The sequence below is a fragment of the Oncorhynchus mykiss genome, chromosome 7 (genome assembly GCF_013265735.2).
Source record: "Oncorhynchus mykiss isolate Arlee chromosome 7, USDA_OmykA_1.1, whole genome shotgun sequence".
Classification (NCBI taxonomy): domain Eukaryota; kingdom Metazoa; phylum Chordata; class Actinopteri; order Salmoniformes; family Salmonidae; genus Oncorhynchus; species Oncorhynchus mykiss.
The window spans coordinates 60,917,652-60,934,747 of NC_048571.1; the positions used below are offsets into that span (position 1 = coordinate 60,917,652).

The 17,096-nt window shown below is 42.3% G+C and overlaps 1 protein-coding gene across 1 annotated transcript; it reads right to left on the reverse strand.

Annotated features, from left to right (window-relative positions):
* Positions 1-12,649: 12,649 nt before the first annotated feature.
* LOC110528153 (PAK4-inhibitor inka1-like) lies at positions 12,650-16,096 on the reverse strand. Its single transcript, XM_021609979.2, has 3 exons — positions 15,923-16,096; positions 15,782-15,819; positions 12,650-13,755 (listed from the first exon to the last, which is right to left on the reverse strand). The coding sequence occupies exons 2-3, from the start codon at positions 15,782-15,784 to the stop codon at positions 12,781-12,783; spliced, it is 978 nt and encodes a 325-aa protein (XP_021465654.2). The 5' UTR covers positions 15,785-15,819; positions 15,923-16,096; the 3' UTR covers positions 12,650-12,780.
* Positions 16,097-17,096: the final 1,000 nt, after the last annotated feature.

Here is a 17,096-nt window from a genome sequence, read left to right on the forward strand (position 1 = left end):
ACAAGGCACTGTAACCTGCCTAAGTGACTACCGACCCGTAGCACTCACGTCTGTAGCCATGAAGTGCTTTGAAAGGCTGGTCATGGCTCACATCAATACCATTATCCCAGAAACCCTAGACCCACTCCATTTTGCATACCGCCCCAACAGATCCACAGATCCAGATCCATTTCTATTGCACCCCACACTGCCCTTTCCCACCTGGACAAAAGGAAGACCTACTTTAGAATGCTAATCATCACTAAGCTAAGGAGCCTGAGACTAAACACCTCTCTCTGGACTTCCTGACGGGCCGCCCCAGGTGGTAAGAGTAGGTTACAACACATCTGCCAAGCTGATCCTCAACACAGTGGCCCCTCAGGGGTGCGTTCTCAGTCCCCTCCTGTACTCCTTGTTCACCCATGACTGCATGGCCAAGCACGACTCCAAAACCATCATTAAGTTTGCAGACGACAACGATGAGACAGCCTATAAGGAGTAACGGTACAGAGAGGTCAGAGACCTGGCAGTGTGGTGCCAGGATAACAACCTTTCCCTCAACGAGATCAACACAAAGGAAATGATTCTGGACTACAGAAAAAGGAGGACTGAGCATGCCCCCATTCTCATCAACAGGGATGTAGTGGAGAAGGTTGAAAGCTTCAAGTTCCTTGTTGTCGACATCACCAACAAACTATCATCAGTCATGAAGAGGGTACAACAACGCCTATTCCCCCTCAGGAGACTGAAAAGATTTGCCGTGGGTCCTCAGATCCTCAAAAGGTTCTACAGCTGCACCATCGAGAGCATCCTGACTGGTGGCATCACCGCCTGGTATGGCAACTGCTTGGCCTCCGACTGCAAGGCACTACAGAGGGTAGTGCGTCCGGCTCAGTACATCACTGGGGCCAAGCTTCCTGCCATCCAGGACCTCTATACCAGGCGGTGTCAGAGGAAGGCCCAAAATATTGCCAAAGGTCCAGCCACCCTGGTCATAGACTGTTCTCTCTGCTACCATGGGACAAGCGGTACCGGAGTGCCAAGTCTAGGTACAAAAGGCTTCTTAACAGCTTCAACCCCCAAGCCATAAGACTCCTGAACAGCTAATCAAATGACCACCCGGACTATTTGCATTGTCCCCACCCCACCCCCATTGTTACTCTGCTGCTACTCTCGGTTTATTGTCCATGCACAGTCACTTTACCTCTACCTACACGTACATATTACCTCAATTACCTTGACTAACCAGTGCTCCTGCACATTGACTCTGTACTGGTAATTCCTGTAAATAGCCTCGCTACTGTTATTTTATTGTTGCTATTTAAAAATAAAAAATAAATGATTTATTTTCTGATTATTTCTCTTTTTCCCCAATTAATTTAAGTTAATACTTTAACACTTTTTTTCTTAAAACTACACCTGTTGTATTCGGCGCATGTGACCAATCAAATTTGATTTGATTTAACCTAGCTCCTAACCCTAACCTCACGCTAGCTAACCTTAGCCACCTAAGAAAACATTAGCAACCTAGCCACCTAACTAACTATAGCCACAACAAATTGGAAGTCGTAATATATCATAAGTTTTGCAAATTCGTACCATATTGTACATAATACAATTTGTAACATATACACTGAGTGTAAAAAACATTAGGAACACCTTCCTAATATTGACTTGCACCCCCTTTTGCCCTCAAAACCCCCTCAATTCATCAGGGCATGGATTCTACAAGGTGTCGAAAGCGTGTCGAAAGCATTCCACAGAGATGCTGGCCCATGTTGACGCTAATGCTTCCCACGGTTGTGCCAAGTTGACAGGATGTCCTTTGGGTGGTGAACCATTCTTGATTCACACAGGAAACTGTTGAAAGTAAAAAACCCAGGAGCGTTGCAGTTCTTGATACACGCAAACTGGTGCGCTAGGCACCTACTACCATACCCCGTTCAAAAGCACGTACATTTTTTGTCTTGCCCATTCACCCGATAACTGGCACACATACGCAATCCATGTCTCAATTGTCTCATGGCTTAAAATCCATCTTTAACCTGTCTCCCCCTTCATCTACATTGATTTGAAGTGGATATAACTAGTGACATCATTAAGGGATCATAGCTTTCACCTGGATTCACATGGTCAGTCATTGAATGTTTTGTACACTCAGTGTATTGTACGAATTGCAATTCGTAACATACATACAAACTGGATGATGGACATCCACAAATTATTACACACCATACGAACCTTAACATATCAAACTAATTGAAATATCACGGATTTACATGAACTGTGTTACAATTTTCAAAATGGATGAACTATTCCACAATGAACACTGCATGGTGATGAATTACGGCCATGGCATCTGTTTGGTGACAAACTAATGTTTTTGCATATTTTCAGTGTGGAACCTGTATGTTTAGGGGGGTTATAGCGTAGGCTAACCAATTCTAAACGGTACTAGCAGTTTGCAAAGTACCTTAAGCGGAAAAAAGATTGGACACAATTATTCAAAAATTGCAGCTCATTGTTGGATCACATATTTTCTTACTTCAATCAACCAGTGCTCATAGAATTTGTAATAAAACTGTTGTCATTTAGGCAAGGAATGTTGCTTGTGTATCCCATCAGTTAAATATGTTTTTATAGGCATTTATTTCTGGAGCTTGTGTGCTCAATTAGCACACATGATTGAATGAAACAAAGAAGGGAAAGGGAATTTAGGAAGAAAAATGGTGTGATACTCGGCTTGGTTTCTTTTTTGTTGTGCCCTGCAAATGCACATGTACAAATGGAACACTAGAGTCAAAGCAAATGAACGTTGTCTTCAAGACAATTTAACTTGCCCGTTGGGGGGGCAGCCACAAATCACATTCCACCAAATAGTTTTACAGTATTATTATTATTTTTTAAATCTCTGGTTAAAAGATCATGCTTTGATGTCCGTTCGAGTACCTGATTACTCTTGCCCATTTGTTGTGATTGGAGAGGGAATGTTTATAGTGGTATGGTGGCTGCAATAATACAAAATATTCTGGAGCTCAGTTCTACAGGTCCTGCTGGGTATAAAGACAAGAACTAGGGAGAAGAGGCTGATTTATTGATTTTACCCCTCAGAGTCTGTGTGTTTTGGAGAGAGAAAGCATGTGAGGATTCTGGTGACTCTGTTTGTGACTGGGAGAATGTGGACATTTGTGTTTGGCAGTGAGAGTGTGTCTCTCCAAACAGTATGTCTTACAGTTTGGTCCTTTCCTGTTTGAGCACACACACAGAGCGACACACAGACAGCAGCTTCTTCTTATAGCAGGGGCATGGAGGAATGCATAGAACTTCTCTCCATATGTTTTTCACAGCTTTCCATGCTTGGGTTGAGGTCTCTTTGTGACTCTCATTATGTTACTGCAGTTGATCATTGTATAAAATGCACTGAATTCCTACATGTCAAACTGTGATTTCTTACTGTATTCAACGGTCATTTGGCATTGATACTGCATGGGCCAATTGCCGTCAATAAGCTTCCCATTACAAACAAACAAAAACAGACTACACAACGATGTGATATGTTCTGCTTGTGCCAATGTTTCCAACAATTGTCTATTATTGCATGACAGTCTTACTTGGACATCTCTTTTATTAGACAAAGGGGGAACTGGGCTCTGTTTTATGCGAGTTTAGAAACAAGAGATCGAGCGGGAAACAGAAAGGGCATTAATTGTCTCCAGAGAAGTTAATGTTTTTTCCGTTCTCCTCTATTGTGGTGTTTTTTTCTCTTTTTTCGATGCTTGGAGACGTCACGGTTGTGGCTGGCAGCGGCTGTGCTTTAGTCTCTGTTCGTGACTGCTGGGGTTTTTGGAGAAGAGCGGCCCACATCTAAAATCAAAATCAAATCAAATTGTATTGGTCACATACGCCGAATACAACAGGTGTACACTTTACAGTGAAATGCTTACTTATGAGCCGATTCCCAACAATGCAGAGTTAAAAATAAGACAAATATTTGCTAAAGAGAAAACAAAATAGTAACACAATAAAATAACAATACCGAGGCAATACAAGGAGTACCAGTACCGAGTCAATGTGCAGGGTAACGAGGTTGTTGAGGTAATACAGAATGTACATGTAGGTAGGGGTAAAAGTGACTAGGCAATCATGGTATATAATAAACAGAGTAGCAGCAGCATATGTGAAGAGTGTGAAAGTGAGCGTGTGTTGATCCTGAGAAAATCTGACCATTCTCAAACTGCTAATTAAGCATCTACTGTAAATCAGAGGAGGCTGTTGGGATGAGCTATAGGAGGACGGGCTCATTGTAATGGCTGGAATGGAATAAACAAACAGATCAAACTTATGGAAACCACATGTTTTACTCCGTTCCATTAATTCCATTCCAGCCATTACAATGAGCCTGTCCTCCTATAGCTCCTCCCACCAGCCTCCACTGCTGTACATGCAAACAGAGTATAATGTCCATCATGCAAAGTGTTCCTACATGAATCTACTCACTACAACACAAAAAACACCACACTGCATGAAAACACACAACCTTCACCTGATTTATAGACTCCTACATCAACTGTGATTCGACCTTTAGCACGGCTGTACATGCAGAGGTCATATTTATACTGAGCCATGTCTTATTTGCCTGTGAAAGAACCTGTTTGGCCCAGCAGAGGAAGAGGGGTTTGACCCCAGGGGTCATGTTTGGCCTTCATTGCGTTACGGCCATGAGAACCCAGGCAGGCTGGCCGGGCTCCGTGCAAGCCAAGGCCTCGTGGGATGCTCCCTCTCTCTGTGTGTGTCAGCCCCTCTTATGTTTCCCATGAACCTCATGGTTAAGGTTTAAGACACATCATGACATGTAGAGGAGTACAGCTGTGTGTTGTCACTAGATCATAAAAGTAGAACATATTAAAAAGTCTGCTCTTTTACAAATGGATTAGGGCTATTTCATTATTCAACATTTAATTCTCATGAATAAGATAACGTTTTTTCTTATTTGATTGCAAGAAAAATAACCATTAACATGATTTAAGACTATATAATAAAACTAAAGGCACAATTTTAGGCTGAAAATTAGATATACCATACTCCTCTAGTCCTCCTGACAATGCTGTGAAGGCTGTGTCTGTGAATATGTGGAGTGATTACTGTGTGCTGAGTGAGGACTCATTGCTGACTGCACCTTCTGATTGATTTTATTTACCCAGTCCTCTCATAGAGAGAGATGGGCATTAATCATGTTCAGCTTTTGTCATCCTTTCTCAGACTCCAGCCCTGACTGACTCCACCCCCCCCCCCCCCCCTCCCTCCCCTGCCCCCTCCACTTCCTGCCTACCACGCTCTCTCTGTGGAAGATTAGCTAGTGAAGGAGTTGTGTGTGTGTGTGTGTGTGTGTGTGTGTGTTTTTGAGTGCGCGCTTGTGTGTGTGTTTTTGCGTGAGCGCTTGCATGTGTGTGTAGGTGTGTGTGTCACTGTGTGTGTGCACTTCTTCTCACATGGCACCAAGACAGAAGGGAGCGAGAGAGGGAGAAAGAGTTGATTATACCTTCTATCAGAGACAGAAGTGGTCTAGCCCAGTGGCAGATATATCCTTAATCCTCAGTCTGTCTGAGTCTGGGTCTGATAGTGGGAAGCTCAGCACTGGGCAGGGCTCCAACACATTTTTTTATCCTTATATTGCTTTAGAGTCTGCAAGCCCACTGTGGTCATCATTATTTTCTAGCATTCAAAAGCTAACTCTTCAACTACGTTGTCCTCAGTTACTTTTTCTCCAATATAACAGACATCCTGTGAGATCATTACTGTACATATGGTGTTGTTGTTGTCCACATGTTTGGCCACAGGATGTTTTTTTACCCTCCTGAGTTTACTGAACGATAATGATTCTCACTGAGGAACACTGCTGCTACACTTGGCTGATTCATTTCCATTCCAGAGAGGGGCGTTTATGAACGGTTGATTAAGAGGTAGATAATGAATTTAATAGAAGCATAGACAGTAGGATCAGACTTTCTATAGATAAGTATTCTGGAGAAAGAGCACGACAAACAGCCAGGCTCATGTTATTATTTAATTGTAAATGTAACCTTCATTTAACTAGGCAAGTCAGTCAAGAACTAATTCTTATTTACAATTTACCGGGGAACTGCCTTGTTCAGGGGCAGAACGACAGAATTTTACCTTGTCAGCTCGGGGATTCAATCCAGCAACCTTTCGGTAACTAGACACTAGGCTACCTGCCACCCCAATGTTGAGACAACTGCTTAGCCTAGTTCTAGCTTGTTGACACCCAGTAGCCAGCACAGTGGGATGAGTTCAGACATGCTCCTTTATCCCCCTCATGTTCCCTCCATCTCTGATCCTGACACCAAACCACATTCCCTGGAAGTGGTAAGGAAAACCAGGGCTTCTGACAAAAAATGTTACTACCATTATGGTTTTTTTTGGCCAGTCAGACTTCTAGGTGACATATTTTAATAATGTGCATAAAATCAATCATCTTCGGTGTAATCAGCGTCTGCAGCTTCCAATGTACGGTGAAATGTAAATACACCATGACTGAACTGTTGTATTACTTATTTCCTCTCTCATTTGGAAATTGAGAAAGAAACGACGGTCCCTGTCTTCAGAAGATATCAACTGCTGTTTTGAAACCCTTCCTGGGGTGTGATATTAACCATGGCAGAGCATTTAGAGCGTTGGGCCAGTAACCAAAAGGTCGCTAGTTTGAAGCCCCGAGCCAACAAGGTGAAAAATGTGTTGATGGGATCTTGAGCAAGGCACTTAACCCTCATTGCGCCGAGGTCACCACTGATAATAGGACACCCTCGCCATCACTCTCAGGGGGAGTTGGGATATGCAAAACAAGAAAATAAATACAATACACACTTGTACATGTGTTAAATATAAACACCCTCTTCATTATTATATTGGTTTTCTATGAAAACCACACATAGCGAGTAGAATCTAAATGTTGTGTTTTGAATTGAGTTTCGAACTAGGCAAAATCCTGAGCACACTACACAGACTGCACAGAGGTATGAGACAAAGGTATGCTAAATGCTAACTAACTATGGCCTTCACACCTTTATCCCAGCCTAAAAGTGGTAACAATCATTACCATGGCTGAGCAGCTCTAGGGCTGATTGGAGGGGCTGTTGGCAGGTACGCTACAAAGTTCTTTGTCACCATCCACCCCAACTCCTCTCTTCTAATTTCTAGTCTCTCTGTGAAGAGCATGACCAGTGCTTGAATATCCAGTGCTTGAATTGAGCTGGTACAAACTGTTTTGTACTGCCTGACTTCCGGCTCCTCTTATAGAATACTGACTCTACCCGCACCTAACTATATAAAGAGTACCAGCACCCACAACGAGTATCAGTACCTATTTCAGTCCACTTTAAGCACTGCACATCTCCATTCCCTTTGTAGTAGTTAGCCCCCTGCCCAGTAGTTACCCCCCTGCTGCTCACACCTCTCATCTGAGCCCCCATCCCCTCTGCGACATTTGTCCACTTGATGTCACAAAGACAATTCGTCCACCCCCTGCTCAGATAGCCCCTATTGAAGCCATTCAAATACAGAGCCCGTTTAGGATCCGGTCTGTGTCTATACTGTTTCCAGAGTGTTGGTGCATTTCAGGTTTGGGGGTTACTGATTATACCTGGCTTTCACCCTTTTCTCCTTACAAACTTATCTACTGCAGTTTAGAAAAGCTCTGGGTGAAATAGGTCTACCCCGACACTGTAAAGCCACAAGAATGAGGAACATGCCAAACTTTAACAGAGGTCTGTCTATTTGTCTGATTCAGGCTTGCTGCCTCAGATTATCTGTCCGAGTTGATCGCTCGCTGCCCTCATCCTCTCACCTGAATGGCGTCGAATGATCTCTAAACCATCACACCTCCGGCATCCACACACATGTCTGTCTGCCCGCCTGGCTGTCTCACTGACAGTCCTCAGAACCCCAGTAATGATAAAGCTGTGTAGAGAAGCTAGAGTTGACCACTCCTAAGTCTTCTTAGGATTACTATGATATTACTATTGTAATCACAGATCTGTAGGGTCTTATTAGGGCAGCAGGTAGCCTAGTAGTTAAGAGCGTTGGGCCAGTAACCGAAAAGCAGCAAGGCACTTAACCACAGGAGGTTGGGGGCACCTTATTTGGGGAGAACGGCTCGTGGTAATGGCTGGAGCGGAATAGGTGGAATGGTTTCAAATACATCCAAAAATTGGTTTCCATGTGTTTGATGACATTCCATTTGCGCAGTTCCAGCCGTAAATATGAGCCATCCTCCCCTCAGCAACTTCCATTGCACTTAACCCTAATTGCTCCTGTAAGTTACTCTGGATAAGAGTGTCTGCTAAATTACTCAAATGTAAATGTTATTAAAGATATTCAAGGATAATTTAATGGTGTATTGTTGAAATGATTGCATTTGAACTACATTGGATACTACTATTCATTGGACCAGAGTTCATACAGTAGAGTAGACGTCTCTGGTTGTTACCCAACCCCGGTGTGAGGGAGACACGACACGACAGCTTCATCTCAGTTTAGTAGTTGTCATCCACTCCTGTGTGAGCCCCCTGTGCAGCATGGCACTATAAGGACTGGGATAAGAGGACCAGGCTCATTAGTGGCACCTTTAATGACTTCTACAATCAGCACATAACACTTTTTTATTCTGAATTAGCAAAAAACACAACACCTCAAGCATCTACCTACTCAAACTATGATCTATAGACCAAGTCAAGTGGAGGAACAAAGAAACTTTTTGGAACCTGTATGTTGGCGTAAAGTAGGCTCAGTAAAATGTGCTTGCTCCACAACTCTACAGCTTCATCTCTCTATATCTCTTATCCCTCTATAAATGATTCCCAGAGTTGGAGACAGATTGATGCACTTAGTAGCCGGGGTACCCAATATTTCTAAAAAGGAAGCTATACGCACTCAGAATACTTCCATACAAACTTCTAAGTTCAAACCCTCGTTTCTTCAAATACTAGACAAACCACTCTCATCCAGCCTGTTCTTTGTTGAGCATGTTTCTATAAAAATATTTTCTCAGCCATCATAAGTTTTTCCGTACTTTTTTTCAATGTAGAAACTTAAGACATTGGAGGATAAGGGTTCACCTCATCACAGCTGCCTCAGGTAGAATGGGCCTGGCTGGCTTTCTTTTAGGAAACCTAGATAAACAGGCAAAGATAAACGACACCCTGAGAGAGTCATCTCTCTTCTCTAATCCCCCGAGTCCTCCTTATCACATGTGATTGGTGGAGCTGTTTGCTCCTATGGAACTCTGGGAGAATCTATGCTGGAAACTCTTTTCGTCTTTACTTCTTAATGCTGTCAGTGTACTTTTATCATTAAACTGGACATAATAATTATAGAGGAAACCCTAAATTAGTGTATATCTTATTTTGGTGTAGATTTCCTCTATCTGTATCCTGTCTGAGTGAGTTCGCATTTTCTACTGAATGAGTGGAAACAAATGGTACCCTCCATTAGCCAATGACTGTGGATGAGTGGTCACTACCTGTGAGTCCAGCAGCCAAGTGACTATTAGAGCTGGATAAAGGAGGTGGTGGGCTGTTAGTTTGCTAGTGAGAGCCCTGCTTAGTAAAGCGAGGGATGAGGAGAAGAGTAAACTTATGCTCAATCTGAACACAGCTGCTCTGCTCAACTTTTCCTCACATAGCTCTGTTTGGACACATGAGACATTTGCTCATAAGACAGATGCAGCTGGGGCTGAGGCTGGCAGATAGTTGTGTTAATACTCCCCACGGTCTGTAAATAACTTGGTTGTCCTCTTTACGCTCTCTGGGATATATTCAGATATATTCAGTCCCTGTGGGTAGGGTAATATAGTGGAGTGGAGCAGTGAGACACAGGAGGTTGGTGGCACCTTAATTGGGGAGAACTGGCTTCTGGTAATGGCTGGAGCAGAATGAGTAGAATGGTATTAAATACATCAAACTCCGTTATCATCCTTCCTCCCCTCAGCAGCCTCCACTTATGTGAGGACATTGTGTTTAAACTGAGTCAAATATATGCCCTGAGGGAATACATGAAAAATATATATATATGCAGTGAAATGTGTGGTTTTACAAGGTTAGCCATAGCAGTACAGCACCCCAGGAGAAAATCAAGGTTAAGTGTCTTGCTCAAGGGCACATGAACAGATTATTCACCTTGTAGGCTCAGGTATTCGAATCAGCAACATATTGGTTACTGGCCCAACACTCTAACCGCTAGCCTACCTGCCACCCTACAAATGAGGGCAAATTAGATGAGAAAATATAATTTATTCCAACTTTTGTAAAGAAATCTTTGTGGTCTTTCATTTTATCATTCAATTATTTGATAACTGGAATGATAAAAACGGTTTACCAGTATTCTGGTGACTAAATGGTCCAAATGGTTTCTCAAGCTGGCATGATTTCTACCACTCTTGATGCTATTTGCCTTGAGTTCTAGATGTTTCTAATTAATAACATAGGGTTGTTCAATTTGATTTCAATCCCTTTTTGACCGCACCCCTTTTGATTTGAACAAAACTTTCTATACATATTTTTCCATGGTAGAAGTGGTCAGAAAGTAACATTTTGGACCTGAATGCCAAAACATTTAGGAGATAGAGGTGCTCCAAGTTTTGCATACCCCACCCTACAATGAGACGTCCATGTCTTCATCACTGGAAAAGATAAACGGTTGAGGATGACATCATTTAAAAGCTTAAAAACAGGTTTGGCAAACTATTTATAATTTCTAAAATGGTATATTTTTTTAACTGTCACTTTTTAACCATTAACGGCAATTATCTAAAATCACGTAAACACAGATTTTGTTTGTGTGCCTTTGACCATATTTCACATAATCGGAGGTGTTTGTGTTGTGCCCGCCATCGGTTGAGACAACATGCTCTTGAAAACAGGGTGGGTGTAATGTTTTGGCTGATAAATGTACTGAAATGGGAATACATTTTTAATTTCCTCTTTCAAATGGTAGCACAAAGATGGTTGACATAACTTTTATTAAAAAACATTTATTTCAAGAAATGACAAAATAGTTTGACAACCCTGTTTGTAAGCTTTTCAACTATATCCAACTCAACCATTTATATTTGTCAGTGATGAAAACAAGGATGTGTCACAGTAGTGTGGGGTATGCAAAATGGGGTAACTTTCAGCACCTCTATCTCCTGAATGTTTTGGCACCAAAAAGTAACTTTCTGACCTCTTCTACTATGGGCAAATGTGTATGGAAAGTGTCATTCAAATCAAAAGGGGTTCGGTCCAAAAGTGAAATCTTTGACATCAAATGGAACAACCCAGTAATTAAACCCTGCTTTGCGTTCAAAGTGGAATTATTATTTTACCCCATAATGTCAAAGTGGAATTATTATTTTACCCCATAATGTCAAAGTGGAATTATTATTTTACCCCATAATGTCAAAGTGGAATTATATTTTTTTGTTGTTGAAATTTTAACTAATTAATTCAAAACAAAAAACTGAAATGTCTTGAGTCAATAAGTATTTAACCCATGTTTTAGGGCAAGTATAAATAAGTTCAGGAGTGAAAAATATTCTTAACAAGTTATGTAACCGATGTGAAATGGCTAGCTAGTTAGCGTGGTGCGCGCTAATAGTGTTTCAATCGGTGACGTCACTCGCTCTGAGACCTTGAAGTAGTTGGTCCCTTTGCTCTGCAAGGGCCGCGGCTTTTGTAGAGCGATGGGAAACGATGCTTTGAGGGTGAATGTAGTCTGCGTGCAGAGGGTCCCTGGGACGAGGAGCGGGATGGAAGCTATACTGTTACAGTTACATAATAAGTTGCATTGACTCCGTGTGCAATAACAGAGTTTAAAATTATTTTTGAATGACTACCTCATTTCTGTACCCCACACATACACATCTGTAAAGTCCCCCAGTCGAGCAGTGAATTCAAACACACGTTCAACCACAAAGACCGTGGGGGGTTTCCAATGCCTCGCAAAGAAGGGCACCTATTGGTAGATGGGTAAAAAAAGAAGAAAAAAAATACATTGAATATTTTGAGCCTAGTGAAGTTATTAATTACACTTGGGATGGTGTATTACACCCAGTCACTACAAAGATACAGGCGTCCTTCCTAACTCCGTTGCGGGAGAGGATTCACCTTCCAGCCGGATAACCTTATACACAAGGCCAAGTCTACACTGGAGTTACTTACCAAGAAGACAGTGAATGTTCCTGAGTGGCCGAGTTAAAGTTTTTACTTAAATATGCTTGAAAAATCTATGGCAAGACCTGAAAATGGTTGTCTAGCGATGATCAACAACCAATTTGACAGAGCTTAAGATAAATATTTGGGCAAATGTTGCACAATCCAGGTGACCTAGAGACTTACCCAGAAAAACTCACAGCTGTAATCACTGCCAAAGGTGCTTTAACAAATTATTGACTCAGGGTTGTGAATACTTATGTAAATTAGATGTTTCTGCACAAAAATGTAAATACATGTTTTCACTTTGTCTTTATGGGGTATTGTCTGTAGATGGCTAAATAACAACAGCAATTTCATCCACTGTAAGTCAAAGGGATATGAATACTTTCTGAAGGCAATGTATTTTCTATGAAAAAAAATCGATGGAAAAGTTCATGGAAACATAGCTAATGACACAACAAATATTTCCAATTTCAAATAATACAATGTTTTATTTTTGGCAGCTTATAGTCAGAACATAGTGATAACATTTTTCAAAAATTGTGAAACATTGTCTATTGTTCAGAATAGGAGTCTATTAGTGGCTGACCTGGAGTCAGATGTAGCCAATGATGTCATTACAGATAATAGGCTGTCTGCTGCCAGTCTGCATGAGGGCAGTGAATTGATAGAAGTCTGTGTCTAGATCATGAAGGCCAGAGTGGGACTGGTGGAAGAAGGGGGACTGACGCGGGGCAGGGGCCTGCACCCCTAGGGGGCAGGAGAGTCGTTTGGGGGCCATAGCTGTCCGACTCACACGAGAAGAAGGATCTGAGGACCTCATCCTCACCCTCTCCTCTACACTCTTTGACATGCCAGCTATTTTCCGCCTCATGTTGACCAAGAAGCCTCGAACCAGTCTGCACCCAGAGCTGGGCTTCAGTTCTGCTGGTTCTGGGAAGTCCGGTAGGTCCATCCAGTTCTGTATGAGGTCAGCAAAGCTGTTGTCCCCCAGTACCAGAGGTTGTCTGTTCCGTCCCCGCGTCAGCAGCGATGTGGTCCAGTCCTCAGGGTCATTGGCCTCGAATGAGGTCCAACTCTCCAGGGATGCGTCTGATGTGGATTTGGGTCGGACCCGGCCACTGGGGGCCAGGTTGGTGCGGAGGCAGGCAGAGGAGGACACCCGTACATTCCTGGTCCTCCTGAGCACCACGCCCTCGTCCTGCCAGGAGGCCTCAGAGTAGCCAGAGTCAAACTCCAGACTTTTCTCACTACTGGGGGAGGTCAGACCCAGGCCAAGGCCCAGACCCAGCCGGCTGCCTGCATCCTCCTCCTCCTCCAGAGGACTGGCCAGACAGCAGGCTGAGTCATAGGTGCTGGCTGTACTAGCGTCAGAGATGCGCAGACGGGTACGGCGCTCCAGCTGAAGTGCCCTCTGATGGCAGGCTCGTGCCACTGCAGAGCGGTGGGCAGGGGTGATTGCAGGGGCAGCAGCAGGGCAGGTCCTTCTAAAGTACTTCAGGTCCTGCAGGGACCTCATCATGTAGTGCATCTGGTCCCGCAGGCAGCCTCCAGAGTCACGCAGACACAGCTGGGAGGGACAGAGAGTACACAGAGTCAGACACAGGCTGGTACACACACACTATGACACATTACTATGTTCACTTAAAGAAAACAAAGTCAGTGGTTGAGTGCTATTCTTTTGTTGTTGCAAATATTTTATATTAAGCCGGTGAATACAAAATGATATAATGCATGTTGTAAATAATGTCCAGCCTGCAGCAGATGTTTGATAGACTGAACATTCTTTATGAAGTCTGGTGAACTCTTTCTAATAAGCACACTGCATTTGTTGGTGACTATAATAGAGACCGGCTCTGTCGGACAGGCTCAGATTGCTGATTGGGTGACTGCTGCTACGTTTCAACTGTATGAAAGAGCTACACCTCTTCTCTAATGTCGAACTTTCACAGCAACACACAGCCACAATAAAACATGCCCTACCTGTCCTGCTGTATCACACCACACTTGAGCAGTTTTCATATAGATCCACCCACACCAAATGTAATATCAAAGTTACCTCCCACCACACCTACTGTACGTTCATTTACTTCACCACACCTGTGCCTAAATGTGTGTAACACAACCATCACCCGCCCACACCATAATGTATTTGAGGTTTTATTTTAACAATATTAAACAACAAGTCTCCCTTCTTCCTAACACTGCAATATAAAGGCTGAAGTCTTGTGGAAATTATGGCTACTTTTCTGTAGGGGGATTGAGGTTTCTCTGATGTAGTTCAAGGCACAGGATGTAGGTATAATGGTGTGTGTCTCCTTAAGAGTGCTGTGTGCCTGCATATGAAAGTCAGCTGTGACATACTAAAGACCATATGCTCTAATTTCCTCTCCCTCTGATTCACAGGGACCCACTCTGATTGGTCCAAACCAACCAGTGAGCAGCGTCGGCTTACACTCAAAATCAAACAGGGTTGACCGAGCATAAAAGTGTGTGAACCACACAACATTACCTCTGAAGGAAAAAGGTGGGCTACAAAACATACACAACAAAACACACACACTGATACTTAAAAAAGTGGGATCGAAGAGTAAATCATGTGACCCTGAAAGAGATTGTAACTGGTAGTTAAAAATAAAACATTGAGAGGATCCATTAACTCTTTTTCATGTCGGTGATAATACCATATGACAGTACCAAATGGCATTACAATTGTCATGATGGCATGTGACCTTCACCTTCAAGCCCTTTATGGGGGGGGGGGGCTGATCTGACAATGAGGTGAGAAATGTTTAGCAGACCAGAGGAGGAGAGACATGAAGCCCTCTGAGACACAGGTTAATGTGCCAAGACCTTCAGCCTCTGTTTGCTCTCATGACAACACTATTAGATGCAACAGGAACTGGAGTCCGCAGCCACAACACAGGTTGTGTGGTACTCTCATAAAGACACACCACTGCCTATAAAAGTCTGACTTTGATGAAACATTATAATTTAGCTATAGTATAATAAACTTCCTGCAGGGATGCAAAAACATGTGTCCAAAATGGACAAAGTGATTAAACACCATATCTACTTTCAAGAGTAAAGTTAAATACAACTAGGAAGGAAATGATGATGCAGCCCTTTCCATACAGAGAACATTTAAATTATCTCTAGCAAATTCAACAACCATATGCCTCCTAAATTTAGAACACATTTACAAACTGCTATTTCTTTGTTTACCCGACACATGGCATAGCCTGCAGCGGATAGCACCACTCAGCAGAGGCATTTGGGCATGGGCATCTATAGTCATTATGCGGGACAACGTCGTGTGTGGACAGAGCGTTGCCCTGCAGATGTTGTCCCCGTATGCTGGTGTATAACGCCATTATTTCAGGGACTGACAGTTAATTTAGTGTTTATAAATTCATTGCGCCTATTTAATTTAAAATGTGGCAGGCCTGTAGTTTATCTAATTCATTGTCGTTTTACGCACAGAATAATGTCAATTTGATAAGACTGTGCATAAAACAATTACAATGCCATTGTCCACTACTGTACTGTATTGCATGATAATCTATGCTTAGGTTACAGAAGGGAAAAATACTTACCATTTTATTTATTTCAGCATCACCGTGACAATTAACTCCTAAAATAGAAAAAAGAGGAGATTAATTTCTGTACGTTTTAGTCTAGAAGTATAGTAAAAGCAAACTCCTTCAGAATTGTATAATTAGTCTGTTGATACTCACATTTGATATGGCACGTTGAATCCAGTTTGACATTAATCCCTGAAGGGTTGATGTCTTCCCATAAAGTAAATTTTGCGCACAGCTGTTGGTATGAATCCTCGTGACTGAAGGCGCACGGTGAAGTTGTAGTGATTTTATCTGTTTCGTTTTCTCCAGCGTGCGCTCTCCAGCCAGTTATAGAGCGTCGCATCTCTGAAGCAGTGAAGCAGCCAATCAGAGTTTGAAATCTGATCAAGTGAATAGCTAGCTAGTCGCCACCTCTTTGCTACACACATCTGTAGCATAATCTTCTAAACATTCACACATCATGCGCTTGTCATCGGTGGCCTAAATTTCATTTAAAATGGACTTTGTGTCACTGTTCTACACACAATACCCCATAATGTCAAAGTGGAACTATGTTTACGACATTAAAAAAAAATACTTTGTCATAAAAATGGAGCCTATGCATTTACTAAAACAATGTTTTTATTAATGACAGATGTGTATAAATATTTGTGTCATGTTTTGGTACTAAACATGCCCGTTTTTTTTTATTTTACCCCTACTATAAATATAGATTGAGAAATTATTCGGGCGTCTCTGAGGTCACGAGTTCAATTTGTCACGACGATTATTCTCTGGAAGACCCCTGTGGAACCAGCAATCCCAAATGAGAAACTGTTAAATCTTTAAAGTATGTGAGGCTGCATTGTGCTTTCGCCGATTATTTTAACTTGAATGTATGCAAAGCTTTTACGGTAATCCAGCAAATGGAACACAATTCGCTGGTAAAAATTAAATCAGCCCTAAAAGAAATGTCAAATCTGGCCTATATGTTGTGGAGGATCCAACGGAATGTAATCTATATTCTAAGTACATTAAACACATAGCTAAGTGCTTTAAGTATATTGCGCACAAACATGACTGAAATGATTGAAATTACAGATTAATTAAATGTTTGAAAATTAAAGCACGAGGGCTGCCACAGGGATAGAAATGTATAGGGCCACATTTGTCGCCATCTAGTGAGATATATGCTGAAAGCCACTGAGCAGGTGATAATCACCTACAGTCAATGGGTCGTCACCCATTTGCACCATTTTGTCATGTAATTGTTATTCATGTCAGTGTGAAGTTGCCTGATGTACAACTGTTCACTGTTAATTGGACGAATCCAAATTTGATGGTCTAC